This window comes from Barbus barbus, assembly GCF_936440315.1.
Source record: "Barbus barbus genome assembly, chromosome: 37".
NCBI classification, from domain to species: domain Eukaryota; kingdom Metazoa; phylum Chordata; class Actinopteri; order Cypriniformes; family Cyprinidae; genus Barbus; species Barbus barbus.
The window spans coordinates 4,228,008-4,246,579 of record NC_136715.1 but is presented as its reverse complement, the minus strand read 5'-3'; the positions used below and the strand labels follow the sequence as shown (position 1 = coordinate 4,246,579).

General features: G+C 35.7%; 1 protein-coding gene across 1 annotated transcript; it reads right to left on the bottom strand.

The window, feature by feature from the left end:
• Positions 1 to 9,797: 9,797 nt before the first annotated feature.
• Positions 9,798 to 17,943, bottom strand: LOC306856667 (small ribosomal subunit protein bS16m-like). The gene is made up of 4 exons (XM_079396038.1): positions 17,766 to 17,943; positions 17,592 to 17,618; positions 11,944 to 12,204; positions 9,798 to 11,817 (listed from the first exon to the last, which is right to left on the bottom strand). Exons 2-4 carry the CDS (start codon positions 17,611 to 17,613, stop codon positions 11,690 to 11,692), a joined length of 411 nt encoding a protein of 136 aa, XP_079252164.1. The 5' UTR covers positions 17,614 to 17,618; positions 17,766 to 17,943; the 3' UTR covers positions 9,798 to 11,689.
• Positions 17,944 to 18,572: the final 629 nt, after the last annotated feature.

Here is an 18,572-nt window from a genome sequence, read left to right as displayed (position 1 = left end):
GTTCATTGCCTGTAATGTGTGTGTTTGTGTGTTTACGTATTCTGTTTTGTGTTATTTAGCTTAGTATCGTGGTAGAGTAGTGAAATAAACTTTGATTCTATTAAGAAATCTCTTGTCTGTTGCAAGGTTATTTTCGTAAACGAAAACTGAAACTAAGACTAAAACTATTGGTCAAAAACATTTTCGTAAACTGAAATAAAATTAAACTTTCTAAATAAATGACAAAAGTTTGTTCAACACTAGATGATGATATTTCTTTTGTAGATTAAGCAAATTCTGACGTACTCTGTCCTCCTGTTATAGTAGCTATAGAAAATGGAGTTGTACTTGTTGTGGATAGTGTAGGTTCCAGTGTTGAACTACTTTCACTTGTAGATTATTGGAGTGTGGTCATGCTAATGGATCCTAATTCCGTGATAGAAAGGAGATAAGAGGATTGTGTCTGCTGGCTTGTTCGTTCTACATCAGATGAAGACATTTCTATTGTAGATGAAGGGAATTCTGATGTATTTTGTTCAGTCAGACGCGATGGTGGAGCTGAGGATGAAGTTGTACCTGTAGTGGACAATATAGCTTCCACTATTAGCGTTGTAGATTCTGTGGTAGATGGAAACTGAGTGATTTGTGTCTGCTGGCTTATTTGTTCTACATTAGGTGTATTTATATCTGTTGAAGATTAAGTTAAATTTGACATTCTAAGTTTTTTGGACATTTTTCTATATTATTTGAAAGTATTTTGTTAGTGTATGAAATAACATCTGACATGCTGTTTACTGCTTTGGCTGAAGAAATTTTAAGATTGGGGGTTCTTGTTGATGTAAAGGATTAGCCCTTATTTTAATTTAGCTTTTAGGGAATCTATTCTCAAGATTCGATATTGATATTTACATGATTAATCAATATTAATCAAAACGTCCAACTTATACCTTGTTAACGATATCTCATTAACGACTTGTCCAGCAAGCGTTAAAATCAGTACGTTATCTCTTAACAATTCAGTTTTATTCCCGTGGCCACGATAATGACACAGAATTGATTAGGTAATTTTGAGCATAGATAACGCAATCTTTGGCAGATAGTTTAGTTGGTAGAGTAGTTTATTTTACTACTCTACCATACTACTAAAGGCTAGTTCACACTAAAGGATTTTAAGCCCGATTTGCAAGTTAACCAGCTCGCCGACAGGTCGGGCTGTAATCGGGGGAAAATCTGCGGGTGACCGGCGCTCCGCGATCTTTATGTGTGAACTATACAACGATGCATCAAAGACGCTCGCTGATGCGTCGCCGACACCTCGCCGACGCCAAACAAATATCTAGCATGCCAAATATCTGGACCGGTCGGCCGACTCGACATCACGTGATGTCAGGTGTCGTGACGAGCTACAGCCAATGAAAGAGGAAGGCATGGGTTGAGGTCACCGGAAGAAAAACAGCAATTTCGCTTAAAGAAAAAGCTTATATTTTTGCACATAAGCGTCTTTCACAGGCTTTTGGCTGCTATATTTTTTATTAACCACCAATAGTTGCTGTTTCCATGACCGACAAACACTCTCACACTACACTCCTGTTCTCACGCAGTGATAAACACACCGCAGAGCAGAGAGGAAACTGACCACACACTGACAGAGAAGACAGAGCAGGTTACTGCTGATATGAAACAAGGTCTCAGGACTCTCAGCTTTTAAATTGAGTCATTTTTAAAGTAATTCAAACAATAAATACCTTTTTGTGGCTCTTCAATGTGTCGCGGCAGATCACTGTATTGCCTCAGTTCAAACACGTGAACCAATCGTCTTTTCATATTTACTTAATGCACGAAATGAACATGAATAAACATCAGAAGGTGTTTAATTTCAACCGCGGAACACACCATTTTAAATCCACCGAAGTTCTGATTTGTGGTTAAGGCTAGAAGGGATACATCTGCGGCTACTGGGCATGCGCATTTACATATTTTCTGAGCCCACAATAGAACGTGAAACCTATGAAAATGGTTTTAAAAAGCACATAGCGCCATAGTTTCATCACTTTGCGAGTGTCGCTGTGACCGTCTTTTTGCAGTAAAGGACCTGTCGTAGTTTAATGAGTGGGAAGATGACATGAAGCTCGCAGTTAACCTGCATTGAAAACAGTGACGGGAAGTTCAGATCATTTTACTACTGAGACCCTAAGAGCTCATGGTGGTGGAAAGATTTCGGGGTGGGTGAAAATAATTTGGGGTGGGAGGAAAAAATATTTTTCAAATGTTTTGCTTTCTCTCGCAAAACTTTGTGTTCCCTCGCAAAAAGGTATTTATTGTTTGAATTACTTTAAAAATGACTCTGTATTTTACCGACTCGGACCTTTGAGTCTCGTTCAGCAAAATGAACAAATCTTTTTTCGATATATATATATAATTCAAATGTTACGTGCTACTTTCCAAACACATCTACTACTTATGCAAACGTTTATCACACTACAAACAATACAAAACTATAATGCTGTAAGAAACAGAAAATATTAATTCATTGTTTTTTTTGTTTTGTTTTTTTTATTATTAAAGCTCAAAAAACACGAGTATAAAACAGAATACAACCATCAACATAAAAATGATAACAATAACATTAATTCATTGTTTACCTGGGTCTTTAGTCTATGATTTGCGCACCACCTCTTATCTGACAAGTGTTCGGGTTTGAGTCGTTCGTTCATCACGTGACAGCCCCATACGCTTAACCAATGCAGCCTGAGCCGGAAAGAGAATTGATTAGTTCACCTCTCGAGTCTCGGGATTGAGTCTTTCCTTCTTTTGTCACGTGACCACTTGCCGGATCAATATAGGCTACTATAAAGTAAAACTGTATTTTTTGTATGTTGGATCATATTTAAGAATTATCATTAAATGATCAAAATATGTGTAATAAGCATTTTCCTAGAAATAAAAATGGTCTGTTCATTTCTGTCACTATGTTTTTGTTACTGTTTCTTGATTATCTGTGTTATTTTATAAATAAATAAAAGCCTGTTATAAATAAAATATTGATTGACTTGTCCTTTGACTGTCAAACACTAGGATTAGGCTATATAATAAAAAAATATCCAAGCCTAAAATTACAAAGCACTTATAGTTTGTTCATTTTTGCTCCAATTTTGACTTCAGCTGGTATAATTGTTTTTCCTAGGAAAACTTGACATATTGGTCTAATATTTGTATAAGAAGATTGGTCAAAAAGGACACAGTGACATAAAGTGAAAGCAAATAAAATTTTTAATTTGAATGATTAATGTTAGTTAAAAATATTAAGGTTATGATAACGTCAGCTTCAATGGTTGTAACCCAAACTGACATGAAACTGGAGAGTTAAAGTGATTTACTTAGAAATATAGTCTGCTTGGGTCACACAAAGTTCAGCTGAAGGACTGCTGTCACTCAAGACTGTCACCAAGGGAACAGTGACCATTCCACACCAATCCCCCTTTGTTTTGCACTAGGTGAGGGGCAGAGAAGAGCCTCAGACAGATATTAACATCTCAGGAGAATGAGCACTAGAAAAATGAGTGATGTTTGGACTCATTTTGTGGCAACTTCAGCCACTGAAGCAAAATGCAACATATGCAGTGTTATTTATTTTAAAGCTTATTTATTTGATTTATTATAAAAAAAGCCTAGCTTGTTGTGCAGTATTTTGTTTTAGTTTTTTAAGGCTCTGTGGCTTTAGTATATTTTAATTTTCTTGTTTTTTTATTTAAATAGTTTAAATTCATTTTGGAATAGTTATCCTCTTTGCTATAGATTTTTCTGGCACAAAAATAAACAATGAAAACAATTCAGGAGTGTGTACAGAGTGTTAATGTCTAAAGTGTCATATGTTACAAAAGTATAGTAAGTAACACTATAGTCCAATCTAAAGGGTTAACTCAAAAAACAAATACAACAAGGTATTGTATTTTATGAAGATTAGACTCCAAAAAAATAAAAATAAAGCATAACCAACTCCTTATTATCTTTATTACCACATGGTGTTATGGAAAAGAACCATGTGACAGAAATTAAAAGCAATAATTTGAGACTAGAAAAGCATCACATAACTGTAAGAGTAAATAATAATAACAATAATAATAATAATAATGACTATGCACCCGTTTGTAAGGAAGGTTGTAAATTAACTAATTTCTCTGTCCAAAACTGTCACGTCACGTGACAAAAGAACGAAAGACTCAAACCCGAAGACTCGGGAGGTGAACTAATCCCAGTACAGGACCCATAGAATGTTGTGCAATGCGCATGCACGACTGAACGAATCACTCCCGGAGACGACGCGTTCTTCCCGAGTCACATTAAAGATTCGTTCAAAATGAACGAATCGTTCAAGAACGACCCATCACTAATTGAAAACAGATGAGCGCACGTGTGCATATACAGCTCCCGATCGGGGCGAAGTTCACAGGATTTTGTCCACAGAATGATAAGAGCACACTTTTTAACATATTATTTTATTATTTAACACTCAGCATTTAACTTTAGCGCTGCAAGCCATGCATACTGTGCATGACCAGATTTTCTGGTAAGCAAAACAAGCACTTTTAAATACCTCAGTTTATTGCCGTTACCATGGCAGCCAACAACAGCACAGCTTAACCCTCCTCACATATTTATATTTAGTTATATTGAAAAAGTTTCAATTCAGTCAATCTTTTTCACCCCGTTTTAACATGTATTTCTATGAAGACTGGCCAGCTTTCGGGCAAGATGGCGGATAGCAGCGGTGGCACATAATATACCTGTTCTAATTGGTCAGATCACCTTTCAATCAAGCTCTTTGCGAATTGTCAATTCTCGCGTGTTTTCATGAAAAAACGTGGTTTAGGGACTGAATCGAGTAGTTGGGGGACAGAGTTGTATTCAGCCCGTGTAGTGTGTAACCCCTGTTTGCGGATAATTTACATAGAGTCATGTAGTGTGAACGCCACAACGACTAAAAGACAGACAATCAAGTCATGTAGTCTGAACGGCACAGCGATCTGCCGACGTGTAAAGTCGTGTAGTGTGAACTTGGCTTAAGCTAAACACAAAACAGAATACGTAAACACACACAAACACCCACATTGCAGGCAACGAACTTGAAGAAAGCTTAAACCAGCACTCTTCTGCTAGTTACTGAAAACTTTGCCCTGAGGGAATTTCAAACAGAGAACTTGTCTGTCTTTGCTCTTAAATTACTTCAACCAGTTTCCAGCAGAATTAAGGAGATTTGTTTGATATTACTTGCTTTAAGATGAGTTTCCGTTCCTTTCCTGCTCGAGGGAACCCCGGGTGCGGATTGGCTGCTGATGTGTTGTCGTAGCGTGATGTCATGGGGAATGCCCTCTTGCAAGTGGTTGGTTTCTCTGTGGAGTGATGATGCTCTTAGGAAGTCTGTTTCAGTTCTTACGGCTTCAGATGTTAAAGTTTCTTTAGAAGTTTGACTAAGTCTTGATAGTTGTTCAATGCTCTGCCAGATGTTAATGGCTGGGAGCACTTAACAGCGCGATAAGAGCAGGAGCCGAAGTTTCACCAGGTCAGCACGCGAGCAAGCAAAGAGAGACACGCACCAAAGTTGGGTGTCTGTCTTTATTGGGCTGATTTCAGTCTGCCACTTTTGCTGTTTGATCCAATCACAAGTTTTTCTGTAGGGCGCCCCGCACGGCTCAGTTTTCCATGCGTAAATGAAGAATATGTCCTAGCAGATCCCTATAAGTGTTTTAATCATACATTATGATGAGAAAAGTCAACTTTCAACCACACCGAATTATTGCTGACGCAACTAGCTTTCATTCAAAATCAAACAACAGATATTTAGCATACACAAAATACATACCTTAATTCTATATACTACATGAGTTAATTCATCGATTAACATGCTACCTTCTAAATAATCACACCAAGTATATGAAAGACATAAGATACAACGTTAGTATGTACTGTATTGTCTATTGAGTATATTGTTTTAATAGAAATAGGAATAAAGGAATATCTGTGGGCAGAGAGTCAATAAAAGTTTGGGTGTTCTTTGCACAAGAAAAACAAATGCATTCCTTTTGAATGCAGGGAGGACGAAAGAGAGAAGAGTTGTTCGAGGTCATGAGAATATCACGTTTGTGGAGATCTGGAGATTTCCTTAGCTCGGACGTCAGTTGTAAAACCATCTCTCCTGGTTGATAACATCATTGAATTTATGCGTTAATTGTCAGGAGATCAGGGAGGGTCTGTGCTGGAGCCTTTCCAGATGCCAAGGTCTTCGTCCTGTTTCTGGTTGAATTATGCTTAAGTGATAAGAAACAACCGTGAAGTCCTGTTTTAAATACATTCCAGATTTTTCCACACATACTGTATATCCTTTGTTTTAGGGGTCTCGTGAGACGTTAAGGAGAGCAGAGCAGGATACTTGGGCGCGGTGCTGGTCGTTAATTAATTTTACGGCCACTGATAGTGAAAAGAGCAAATTTCTCCGGAATGTGCTGTCCTGTTAATAGGTGTGTGTGTGTGTGTTCTTGTTTCGACAAAGTTCTACATTGATATTGGATTTCCAGACTTTGATATTTTGGTTAAAGTGGGAATCAGTTTTGAAGTTGTTGTTTTTTTTTAACTGTATTATTTTATAATATCTTTTAAGTTTTAAATTTGATTTTAATATTTTTTTTTTTCTTTATTGAATTTTTGGTCTTGCAGGGAGTCTTTTCATGTTTACCATCACTTGTATTTCATAATCTAAAAAAAAAAAAAAAAAAATATATATATATATATATATATATATATATATATATATATATATATATATATATATTTGTATTAACAGTTGTACACATTGTTTGTACACATATACAAAACTTAACATTATAGAGCTTTGTCAGTGTGTATATTTATCGCATACCACTGTTAGTCTATTTATATCATAGATGTTATGAATATAACATCAGTCTTTGTGTAGCCTACTAGTTTATTAGCGTCCAATTTTATTAAATTACAAATTGACTGCTCTTATGTCAAAGATGTTTGACATAAGGCAATTTGACAAAAGGCAATTTGTAAGTCAGAGACATGGGAGAATTGGTTAAGATTGTGAAGTACCGGAATATACAAGTAGGGCTCGCTGCAGCCCACAAGATCCAGGGGGCATGGTTGGATCCACATCTAGGGGGTGGAGATTGGTAGGTTTAGGGGTGGAGATGGGTGGGTTTAGGGATCAGGGGGTGGAGATGGGTAGGTTTAGGTATATGTAAGGTGGGAGGAGTTTGATCTGGATCCAACTACGCCCCTGGATCTTGTGTTCTGGAGCTCCTCAGAATATGTTTTTTTTTTTAAACACATATGTTATATGCTATACAGTATAATACAAGTTGACAAGGTAATTAATTATGTTCTTTTATATATCATTCTGTTGTTCAGTCAACTACAGTGAAGATGCAGATTTGTTTTTACTGCAGTTATTTAACAATGTCTTTCTATCTTTTTCACCAGCTATTCAAATTCTTTGCTTTTTAACAAAATGCCAACATTTTTTTTTTTTTTTTTTATTAATCAATTTAGTTTAAAACTAAATAATAAAAGGCTTTTGAAACTTACCTGAATTTACTCCAGGTCTCATAAGTGTGAAATATACGAGCAGGACTGAGGCAACAAAGTGTGTTTTTTTCCAGAAATACATGTTGAGATCACTTCCGAAAGATGGTTGTTTGTTTAAAATGATTAAATATTTATAAAAAATATCTTTCGATGTTTGCTCTCTCCAGCACAATCTGTAGATAGTTATGCAAATGAACCTGCCATCAGTGTTTCTCCTCTGTTAAATTTCAACATCATCCCGATGAAGAAGATGTGTGCGTGCTCCCTGGAAACAATAAATGTTATCAGGTATGGGCACTTTTGCATAAAAAAGTTGTTCACGCCTTGAGTAAACCACACTGATTGGGAGTGCATGCGGTTTTGAAATGCCCGAATAGTTATATGACCGTCACCTGTTACACCCTTTCTGAGGAATTCTCAGTATGACATATTGCAATAAATCCAAGAGAGAAAAAAAGAAGAAACTTTCTCCTTTTCATTTGTGTCTTCTGAAAATGTGTATTTGTTCTCATTTGTACTTGTTTCCCTTTTCAGATATTGAAAGACATGAGGAATAGCTAAAACAATTATCAAGATTGTGCATGTACAATAAAAGATCCAAATTAGTGCCTATTCCAGTTCATTCATTGCAAATAGATTTAAAACACTCTTTGTGTTTGTACTGTTAGTTATTTATTTTTATTTCCTATTATTTATAATTTTGTCGGTCATGATAAATCCTTTAAGAGTGAATAATACTTTATAATCCCTAGTTTATTACTCCAAACAAAGCCAAAGATTACCTGAAATTCTTCGATCCAACTAAGTTGTTTCCAAAATCAAAACGGGCAGGAGATAAATTGGATTGTAATCCGTGTTTTGTGTTGATGCCTTATTTATATTCAAGTTTTGTTATTGCCTAATAGACGACGAAGTGGAAAACGGCTGTTTCACACTATCATGTTACATTATTCCGAAACTCAGTAGTTAAACAGCTAAACTTGGTCCAGAAGCTAGTTCGCACCAGTCAGAATACAGGAAAAACACAGATATGTTGCTATGAGGTTGCTAGGCTATGCATATATATGGCTTGGGTTACTCCTTCAGTGTAAGTCTATCAGATGTTTCCACCTGTTTTATCGTCTGCCAAAAAAATAGAGTCAAAAATCAGTTTGCTTAGTAAAGTAACACTACACCTCTTGTCAACAAACCACATGATTTGAAAGATCATTCATGTCCATCACACAAACAATGCAGGACATGTTATGGGGTGACATTTAATACTAATCTTTTGTTTTAGTGACATTCTATAAATAGTGACTTTGTGTTAATCAATATTATATGGCAACCACAGGAAAACAATGACTCTAGGTGTAGAATATGTTATTGACCTAAGGTTATTTCTTCCGTACCTGTTTGCTATCTCCAATATGTTTTTTGAGTCATAGAGAATATCCTTAGTCATATGAATTTCGTAAAACCGAAGGCCACTTCCATGGAAATGTCAAGCATGCCATGGAAAGAAATATCTCAAAACTGCACTGCATTATATGCTATACCTGATTTTTAAAGGAAATTGCATCATTCATCCACCACACACAAGGTGTGCTCCAAAAAGCATTAAAGGATTTTTTTTTTTTTTCAGTTCATTTTATTATTAAGAATTTTCAAGAAAGACATGGTGTTTGAGCTGGTTTTAGCTACATTAGTGTTTAGCGGAGAAGCAAACCAGTCTGTCTGAGAGACCAGCTAAGACCAGCTTGGGCTCTTAGTTTTTTTCTCCATTATACCTTTTCCATTATTCCAGTAATTGCTTTGAAACACTAAACTGTCCCAAGCAAAGCTCAGGCCTGAACCCCACTGAACACCTCTGTGTATGTTTTGGCACTAAGCTCATTTTTGTTGTATGTAAAACTCTGAACTCAGCAAAAAATGTTGAAAATGCACAATAAACCTGTTTTTAACGTCTTCTTTTGAAACAGGCTTTTATGAATCATCATAAAAATGTTCTACAGGTCTGTTATGCTGTAAATGCTGTCTGAATGCACAGGGCAAGCATAAAAGTGAGTAGCGCCTTCACTTTTAACAAAACAAAAGACACAATGCTTTACCATAAATGGTTTTGAAGTCATATACTACTTTGATACACTAGTATTTATTCCTTTCAAGATAATTGCATATGAAGTCAAGCATTGCATGTATCTTCCAATAATTCCAGGACAAAATTTTATTTTGAAACAGTGTGATTTATTTCATTTGTAGCTTGCATCTGTGTTTCTGAGTTGAGAACTGTTAGGACTTTCAAATTTCATATTTACAAAATATTTATATTTAAGACAGCAGCAATGAATAACACAATTTTGTATAAATATTGAGTAATCCAAACCTTACATCAATGATTAAAAAAAAACAAAAACGAGTTGACATAGGTAAGTCTGATTCATGTTTCCTCGTTCCATGTGGACATGTATGCAGTGTTTTTAAGGTGTGGATTGACCTGTTTTGTGCTAATGTTTCTTTCTTTTTATTGAAAATCAAATCACCAAAGAGTATACTCTAACATATTTAAATAGTTTTTATTAATCTTTATATATACATCTTCAGTGTTGGGGAAAGTTACTTTTAAAAGTAATGCATTACAAACAATATTGTGTTACTCCCTAAAAAAGTAACTAATTACGTTACTTAGCTACTTCTTATGGAAAGTAATGCGTTACATTATTTTTGCGTTACTTTTTAAATATGAGCAGGCCTTGATTGTTTTTAATACAAGAAGTTATAATTATAGCAAATGTAAAAGCCCTTTCACACCAAAAAGTGTAATGAATAAACCTGAGGGAAAAGTAAATTCACGTCATATGCGTCATATTCTGAGTTTGCATTTCACTGTTTTAATTCATTTTGATGAATACTAAATTTGCTTTTTGCGAGTGGGATGAATTAAGGCACATTCACATTTAGTCTAGTACTACAGTAACAGCATGTTCACACAGCGCACTGTCAGTCAATAAATGGGAAAAAAAGTAACTGGCGTTACTTTTTTGAAAAAGTAACAGATATTTTCATGTAAATTAAAAATGCGTTACTTTACTAGTTACTTGAAAAAAGTAATATTACGTAACTCGCGTTACTTGTAATGCGTTATCCCCAACACTGTACATCATTTTAGTTTAGGTTTAAGTAATTTTGCTATGTGCTTTTGTAATTTGTATATATATATTTTTTTATTTTATACTTAGCTATTTTTCAGTTTTAGTCTTAGAAATGTGAGTACTTTTAATTTTAAGTTTTATAGAGAAAAATTTGAGAATGTTTAACAAGAAAATACTATTTTAATCAGAATACACAGCCCATCCACAAAACCTTCAGACACACCATTGATAAATTTAATTTCGCTTTACATTACTTTTCCAACCCTCATAAGATTTTAAACTACTTGTGTAGCAGAATAACTACATTTATATTGAATTGAAACTTCATAGTCTGAACAGCATGTTCTAATTCACATAATTTTAAAATATTGCGCATTTAAAAAAAAAAGACCAATCAAAAGAATGAGACTACTTCAGTTGACTTCTAAACATCTATAAAGCATTTGCATGGCTCATAAAGCTCATATTTATTACCTGCATATTTCACAAGCTGACCTCAGAAAGAGTTTGAGCCCTCTGATAAATATTACATTTATTTAATACCAGTACATGGGTGTACACAGTTAGATACATTGTGTTACATTTATAGGTTCTGATCACATGACCTGAAATTAAACAAGGAAGACTCTGTGTAGGTCAAGAACATTTATTAATTTCTTTTGTTAGCGGATCACTGGTTCTCAGTGACAAATAGATCCAGATAAAGTGTGTTTACAACAGATTAATGATTATAAAGTTCACTTTCAGTGTCTACATCCCCTTATTCGTCTTTTAAACTGTGCTCTATTGTATTGGGTAATAAGGAAATTTTAATCAAGCAGTGTCTGAATGCCTGGAGTTTCAACATGTGCTGAGGCTTATTGTAAAAACACTCTTATAATATTACCAATAACATATGTCAGTGTAATACAGAAGTACAGTATCACATTATCACTACTAAGATGCCTAGAAATCATGAACACGTTATTTTGCATTTACAATGCCTCTTTCTGCTCCACTTGTTCTTGACTTTCCGTTTTAACAACTTCTGTCAAAGCTGCTTTCTGTCTCCGCTCCGCTTCTGTTATTGTCATTGGATGCAGCGGGAAAAATCCAGCCAATCCTACTCAAGAGAAAACAAGGATTACAAATGTGAGGTATGTGCAACTGGTCTCTTTCTGTAATCACTAAACATTGTTATTAAAGGAAATAATGAGTGAGAAATCACATTCCTTATGTTGATGCTCACCTAGAAGTTTGGCCACTGGTTTTGTCGTATGAGCCCCACATGCAATCCAGTACTTGATTCTTTCGTAATTGAAGGCGACAAGTTTTTCATTGTGTGTGTTGGGGAGAGGGTCATATGAGCCCAGCTGCTCAATATATTTACCGTCTCTTGCCCGTTTATTATTAGCAGCCACAATGCGGTAGAAGGGTCTGTTAGTGGCACCTCCTAGTGCCAGCCTGATGACCACATGCCCACCATGATATTTTTTGAGCAGGAAAGAAGCTAAGAAAAGACATAATGGATAAACATAAGTTTCACACTGGCAATGTTTAAATGTCACAAACATGAAGCTTTAATTCAGAAGCAGTAAAACTGATGCTGGAGGCTACATTTTGGATGTCTTTCTTATTTGAAACGCACATTTAAACTTGAGAGGTCAGTTGTTCAAAAAATGTTATCTGGATCAGAATGATCTGGATTTTTAATCCCATGTGTTTTGCTATCCAGGATCAGGTAGCCAAATCCATCTTACTTTTCTACTGGTTTTTCAAAGCAAAATTGGATTGGATCTGATTGATCCAGGTACACACTTTTTCAGATGACTAAATCTTGATTAGTAGTGCTCTACAGAGCCTCTAAAGCACTGGTTCTTAAACCTCTCCACGAAGTACCCCCAGCACATTTTTGTTATGTCTCCCTAAATCTGACACACCCACTTCAGGTGTTGCAGTCTCCACTAATGAGCTGATGAGTTGAATCAGGTGTGATAGATGAGGGAGACATACAAAATGTGCAGGGCTGGGGGTACTCCAGGACAGGTCTGAGAACTGCTGCTCTAAAGCATCGGTCTCAAACTCAATTCCTGGAGGGCCACAGCTCTGCACAGTTTAGCTCCAACCCTACGCAAACACAGCTGATCCAGCTAATCAAGGTCTTCAGGATCACTAGAAACTTCCAAGCAGGTGTGATTTGGAGCTAAACTCTGCCAAAGAGTACAGAAGACCAAGAGGCGAAACTCTGGTGCTTTTCGACTTTTTGGAGTGAAAATTCCAACTGGACAACAGTACAGATATACAGAAATAGACAGAATAACAACGAAAGAGAAGTCAAAGTGGAATAAAAGAACGCAATGTTGGGCAATCCACTGCGTGACAGTAAAAATCTTGCCTTTCATCATTTTTTTCAAAGACCCTGACAGGTGATTATTCACAAAAGTGGAAAAAAATATTGTGTATTTTTAAGTGGGACATAGCATTATCTTATACACCTGCTAACTTTAACTGTTTTTAGTAAACATAAATCCTTTTTGTATGGCTAGGAACTGTAGGTCCTAGCCATAGAAAACATAATAATGTTTTATATGGATATAACTAAGTTAGAATGAGCTTATGCAACTTTACACATTTATGATTATTATTATTTACTATTACTCCACTAGGTCTGAAATATATATTGTATGTTTTAATCCCCTGGAACACACTACAAACATGATGATCTCTAGAACATGATGCATTGCTGTCTGCCATAATTAAATAAATAATTTTGGAGAAAGTGGCTGTACGTGTGTGTGTGTGTTTTTTTGTTTACAGTCTTCCTTTAACGGACATTAATATAAGACAATACTACAAAAACAGTCTACAGTCAAGCTGTTATATTCCTGTTCTATATTTATTGTCCAACATTCCTAAGTTTTCTGTCATTAATTTCATATGTTGGCATTAATTCAGTGTTTATAATGCTAACACCGAAACAGACATGGTTTCTAAAGAGCAAAGGTTTAGTGTAAAATCTGTAAAATAAACTGTTAAAAGGATTTGATGATCACTAGTCTACTGATTGTACATTATCGTTGTCATTATCCAGGTTGTATTTCAGCTTCAAATGTACATTATTATTATTTTTTTAATAAAGCAGCTAATATTTGCCATAGCGGCATCAAGAATCTAGTGGAGCACCGAGTCACTTTCACTCTAAAGTGGCAGAAGCGCAGGGCCGCTGCTGTTGCAAAGGAACGTTCTATTGGCTTTCACTTCTATTCAGTATAAGTTCTTTGACTCTGCAGAGCTGTGGACCTCCAGGAATTGAGTTTGAGACCATTCGTCTAAAGAGACATGGTGATGGAAAAAAAAATATATATTTTTTTTCCCGCAATGCTTTTGTATTCCCTTTTTGCATTCCAAGAGTGTGCCAATGTAGTTTACAAAAAGTGATTTAATTTTTTCTTCTACTTTACTGTAGGCTATTTAAAGGATTAAGAGGTAGCCTAAATTTTACCTAATCTCTCTCTCTTTCTCTCTGTAATGTAAATCAAATGTCAGAGTTTCTGTATGATTTTTAAGCTCAAACTTAAGACCTGCACAAATAAAATTACTACCATATGAGTGGGGTAGGGCAATGTCCCCAACTGTAATAATTTACAGTTAAGATACAAGTTTTCACAAAAACAAAAAGCTTTATAAAATGATAAACGTTACAGTTCAGCCTCTAAATATTTTTTTAAGAAAACGGATGAGTCAAAAGTATTAATTATATTAATTTAAACAATTATAATCAATAAAATTATTATATCAATTAAGTAACAAATTAGGGGTGAGCGATATTGACAAAAAATGATATCTCGATAATTTTCTTTGATTTTATCGACAACGATAATTAGACAATATTTTGCTGAGTATGTTATAGTGCTGTTATCTTATCTCTAACTAAGCTGACAGTGGACTCCTGAATTTTTTGATATTCTTCATATTCTGTGAGGTCAGTTCACAGCAGAGCAGTGATAAAAATTAATCATTTCCAACAAATTTTATGGGCATTTTTACCTTTATGCCATTTTCTTCTAAAAGTGTGCACCATATTTTGAGCCAAATTCTTACATTTGGGCTGTTACCAAGCAAATAAAATCAATATCAACAAAATTGATTTTGCAATGCAGAGGAAACACAGAAGCTGCATCTGAAGTGGCATTTAGATGTATGTACACACTTTTTAATGCAGCTCTGAGGTAGGGCTGGGCAATATGAGCAAATATAAGGTATATCCCGGTATTTTTCGGCTGATTTGTGGTATACGTTATATATCTCTGTATTTTTCGGCTGATTTGTGGTATACGGTATATCTCAGTATTTTTTCGGCTGATTTGTGGTATACGGTATATCTCGTATTTTTCGGCTGATTTGTGGTATACGGTATATCTCTGAACTTTTCGGCTGATTTGTGGTATACGGTATATCTCTGACCTTTTCGGCTGATTTGTGGTATACGGTATATCTCTGAACTTTTCGGCTGATTTGTGGTATACGGTATATCTCTGAACTTTTCGGCTGATTTGTGGTATACGGTATATCTCTGAACTTTTCGGCTGATTTGTGGTATACGGTATATCTCGTATTTTTCGACTGATTTGTGGTATACGGTATATCTCTGTATTTTTTCGGCTGATTTGTGGTATACGGTATATCTCTGAACTTTTCGGCTGATTTGTGGTATACGGTATATCTCGTATTTTTTGACTGATTTGTGGTATACGGTATATCTCGGTATTTTTTCGGCTGATTTGTGGTATACGGTATATCTCTGAACTTTTCGGCTGATTTGTGGTATACGGTATATCTCTGAACTTTTCGGCTGATTTGTGGTATACAGTATATCTCGTATTTTTCGGCTGATTTGTGGTATACGGTATATCTCTGAACTTTTCGGCTGATTTGTGGTATACGGTATATCTCGTATTTTTCGGCTGATTTGTGCTTACGGTATATCGCAGTATTTTTCGGCTGATTTGTGGTATACGGTATATCTCGTATTTTTCGGCTGATTTGTGGTATACGGTATATCTCGTATTTTTCGGCATACGGTATATCTCTGAACTTTTCGGCTGATTTGTGGTATACGGTATATCTCGGTATTTTTCGGCTGATTTGTGGTATACGGTATATCTCTGTATTTTTCGGCTGATTTGTGGTATACGGTATATCTCTGTATTTTTCGGCTGATTTGTGGTATACGGTATATCTCTGTATTTTTCGACTGATTTGTGGTATACGGTATATCTCGGTATTTTTCGGCTGATTTGTGGTATACGGTATATCTCGGTATTTTTCGGCTGATTTGTGGTATACGGTATATCTCGGTATTTTTCGGCTGATTTGTGGTATACGGTATATCTCGGTATTTTTCGGGTGATTTGTGGTATACGGTATATCGCAGTATTTTTCGGCTGATTTGTGGTATACGGTATATCTCTGAACTTTTCGGCTGATTTGTGGTATACGGTATATCTCTGAACTTTTCGGCTGATTTGTGGTATACGGTATATCTCTGTATTTTTCGGCTGATTTGTGGTATACGGTATATCTCTGTATTTTTCGGCTGATTTGTGGTATACGGTATATCTCTGAACTTTTCGGCTGATTTGTGGTATACGGTATATCTCGGTATTTTTCGGCTGATTTGTGGTATACGGTATATCGCAGTATTTTTCGGCTGATTTGTGGTATACGGTATATCTCGTATTTTTCGGCTGATTTGTGGTATACGGTATATCTCGTATTTTTCGGCATACGGTATATCTCTGAACTTTTCGGCTGATTTGTGGTATACGGTATATCTCGGTATTTTTCGGCTGATTTGTGGTATACGGTATATCTCTGTATTTTTCGGCTGATTTGTGGTATACGGTATATCTCTGTATTTTTCGACTGATTTGTGGTATACGGTATATCTCGGTATTTTTCGGCTGATTTGTGGTATACGGTATATCTCTGTATTTTTCGGCTGATTTGTGGTATACGGTATATCTCTGTATTTTTCGGCTGATTTGTGGTATACGGTATATCTCGGTATTTTTCGGCTGATTTGTGGTATACGGTATATCGCAGTATTTTTCGGCTGATTTGTGGTATACGGTATATCTCTGAACTTTTCGGCCGATTTGTGGTATACGGTATATCTCTGAACTTTTCGGCTGATTTGTGGTATACGGTATATCTCTGTATTTTTCGGCTGATTTGTGGTATACGGTATATCTCTGTATTTTTCGGCTGATTTGTGGTATACGGTATATCTCTGAACTTTTCGGCTGATTTGTGGTATACGGTATATCTCGGTATTTTTCGACTGATTTGTGGTATACGGTATATCTCGGTATTTTTCGGCTGATTTGTGGTATACGGTATATCGCAATATTTTTAGGCTGATTTGTGGTATACGGTATATCTCTGAACTTTTCGGCTGATTTGTGGTATACGGTATATCTCGGTATTTTTCGGCTGATTTGTGGTATACGGTATATCCCGGTATTTTTTACTCCTTTGTATTTGGATTAAACAAATAAACAAATAAAGTGAATGTAACCATAGGCTATATTATGTTAAAAAAGGGTTAAAATTACATTGTAACATCACAATCTAAAAACAAAAATAATGCATTTAAAGCAGAAGTTAAATTTACTAAAAGTTTCTAAAAATGAAAATAATAAAAAAAAGCACAGACTGATTGAGCAAAAAGGCTGTTCTGATTACCCCATAACAGTCACTTTAGTTAGTGCTATCATACAAATACACTTCTATCAGATCAGATCAGTTCTGCACAACTGAGTTGAATCTTGTGTTAAATCAGGGAGCTGTCAAAAACGACTAAAACTTAGAATTAATTGCGTTAAAAATACTTACATAAATGGACCATGACTGACATATACTCTGTTGAAGACAAAAGAGAGTAAGTCAATAGAAAATATTTATAAAACACCATACATGAGCGAATAAGGTACATAAACATATGTCAGTCTTCATGAGAGCATGGAGTAGCGCTATATTTACCACATTTCGCGTAAAAAACCCACATACCTTATAAATCCGGTAACTTCATGTAGATACGCCTGTGATGTTATTCAATATAAGCTTAACGTGTATGTAATAACGCTTAAACAAACACGATTATCTGGAGACAGTCAACAACATGACATTCATAAGGGCGCCGACATCTTTTTCTGCCGCACCGGAAGTGTGTTTATCTTCTTCTTCTGTGGATTTATTGGCGGGTCGCATATCGCCAACTCCTGTGTTGGAGTGTGAAGTGATTTTAATGGATTTTAAAACGGTCTCTATTATTTTACCAGATACTTGTTTTGTGTTTGATATGTTGCAGATTGAAAATTCACTGCATCCTGTAGTTTATTTCTTTCCTGTCCATATACCTAGGACAGAGTTACAACACTTGATCACCCCGATCAGACCATAGGTGGCGCTATAATAAGTACTTTTACGTTTTTGCTAATTTCTCTGCAACCATACAGGTTACAACCGCGCGTGTGTGTGTGTGTGTGTGTGTGTGTATAATCCTCCAGAGACAAGCAAGGCGATCATACAGGTGTGGTGCATTTGCATACAGCTTCATCTAAATGACAACCAATACATTCAGCACTACAGTCATTCTTGAGAAGTGGGACAAAAACAGGGTGCAAAATTGAAAAAATAAAATCTAGTACTCAGACAACATTCATGTATCTTATATGTACTAAGCTATGTACCCCCCCCCCCCCCCACACACACACACACACACACACACTTTTCTCTTTTTTTAAACAAAATGTTCTTCTTACCTTGGACTGTGTAATATAATCTCAATTTAATCTTTAACAGCACTCAAGATGT

Excerpts from the sequence above, each read along its gene's own strand:
- LOC306856667 (XM_079396038.1), bottom strand. The coding sequence starts at position 17,613 with ATGTCAGTCATGGTCCATTTAT. Across the intron at positions 12,205-17,591 it reads GTCAGTCATGGTCCATTTAT|CTTCTTTCCTGCTCAAAAAA; the intron begins GTAAGTATTTTT and ends GTCTTTTCTTAG. Across the intron at positions 11,818-11,943 it reads ACCAGTGGCCAAACTTCTAG|GATTGGCTGGATTTTTCCCG; the intron begins GTGAGCATCAAC and ends TCTCTTGAGTAG.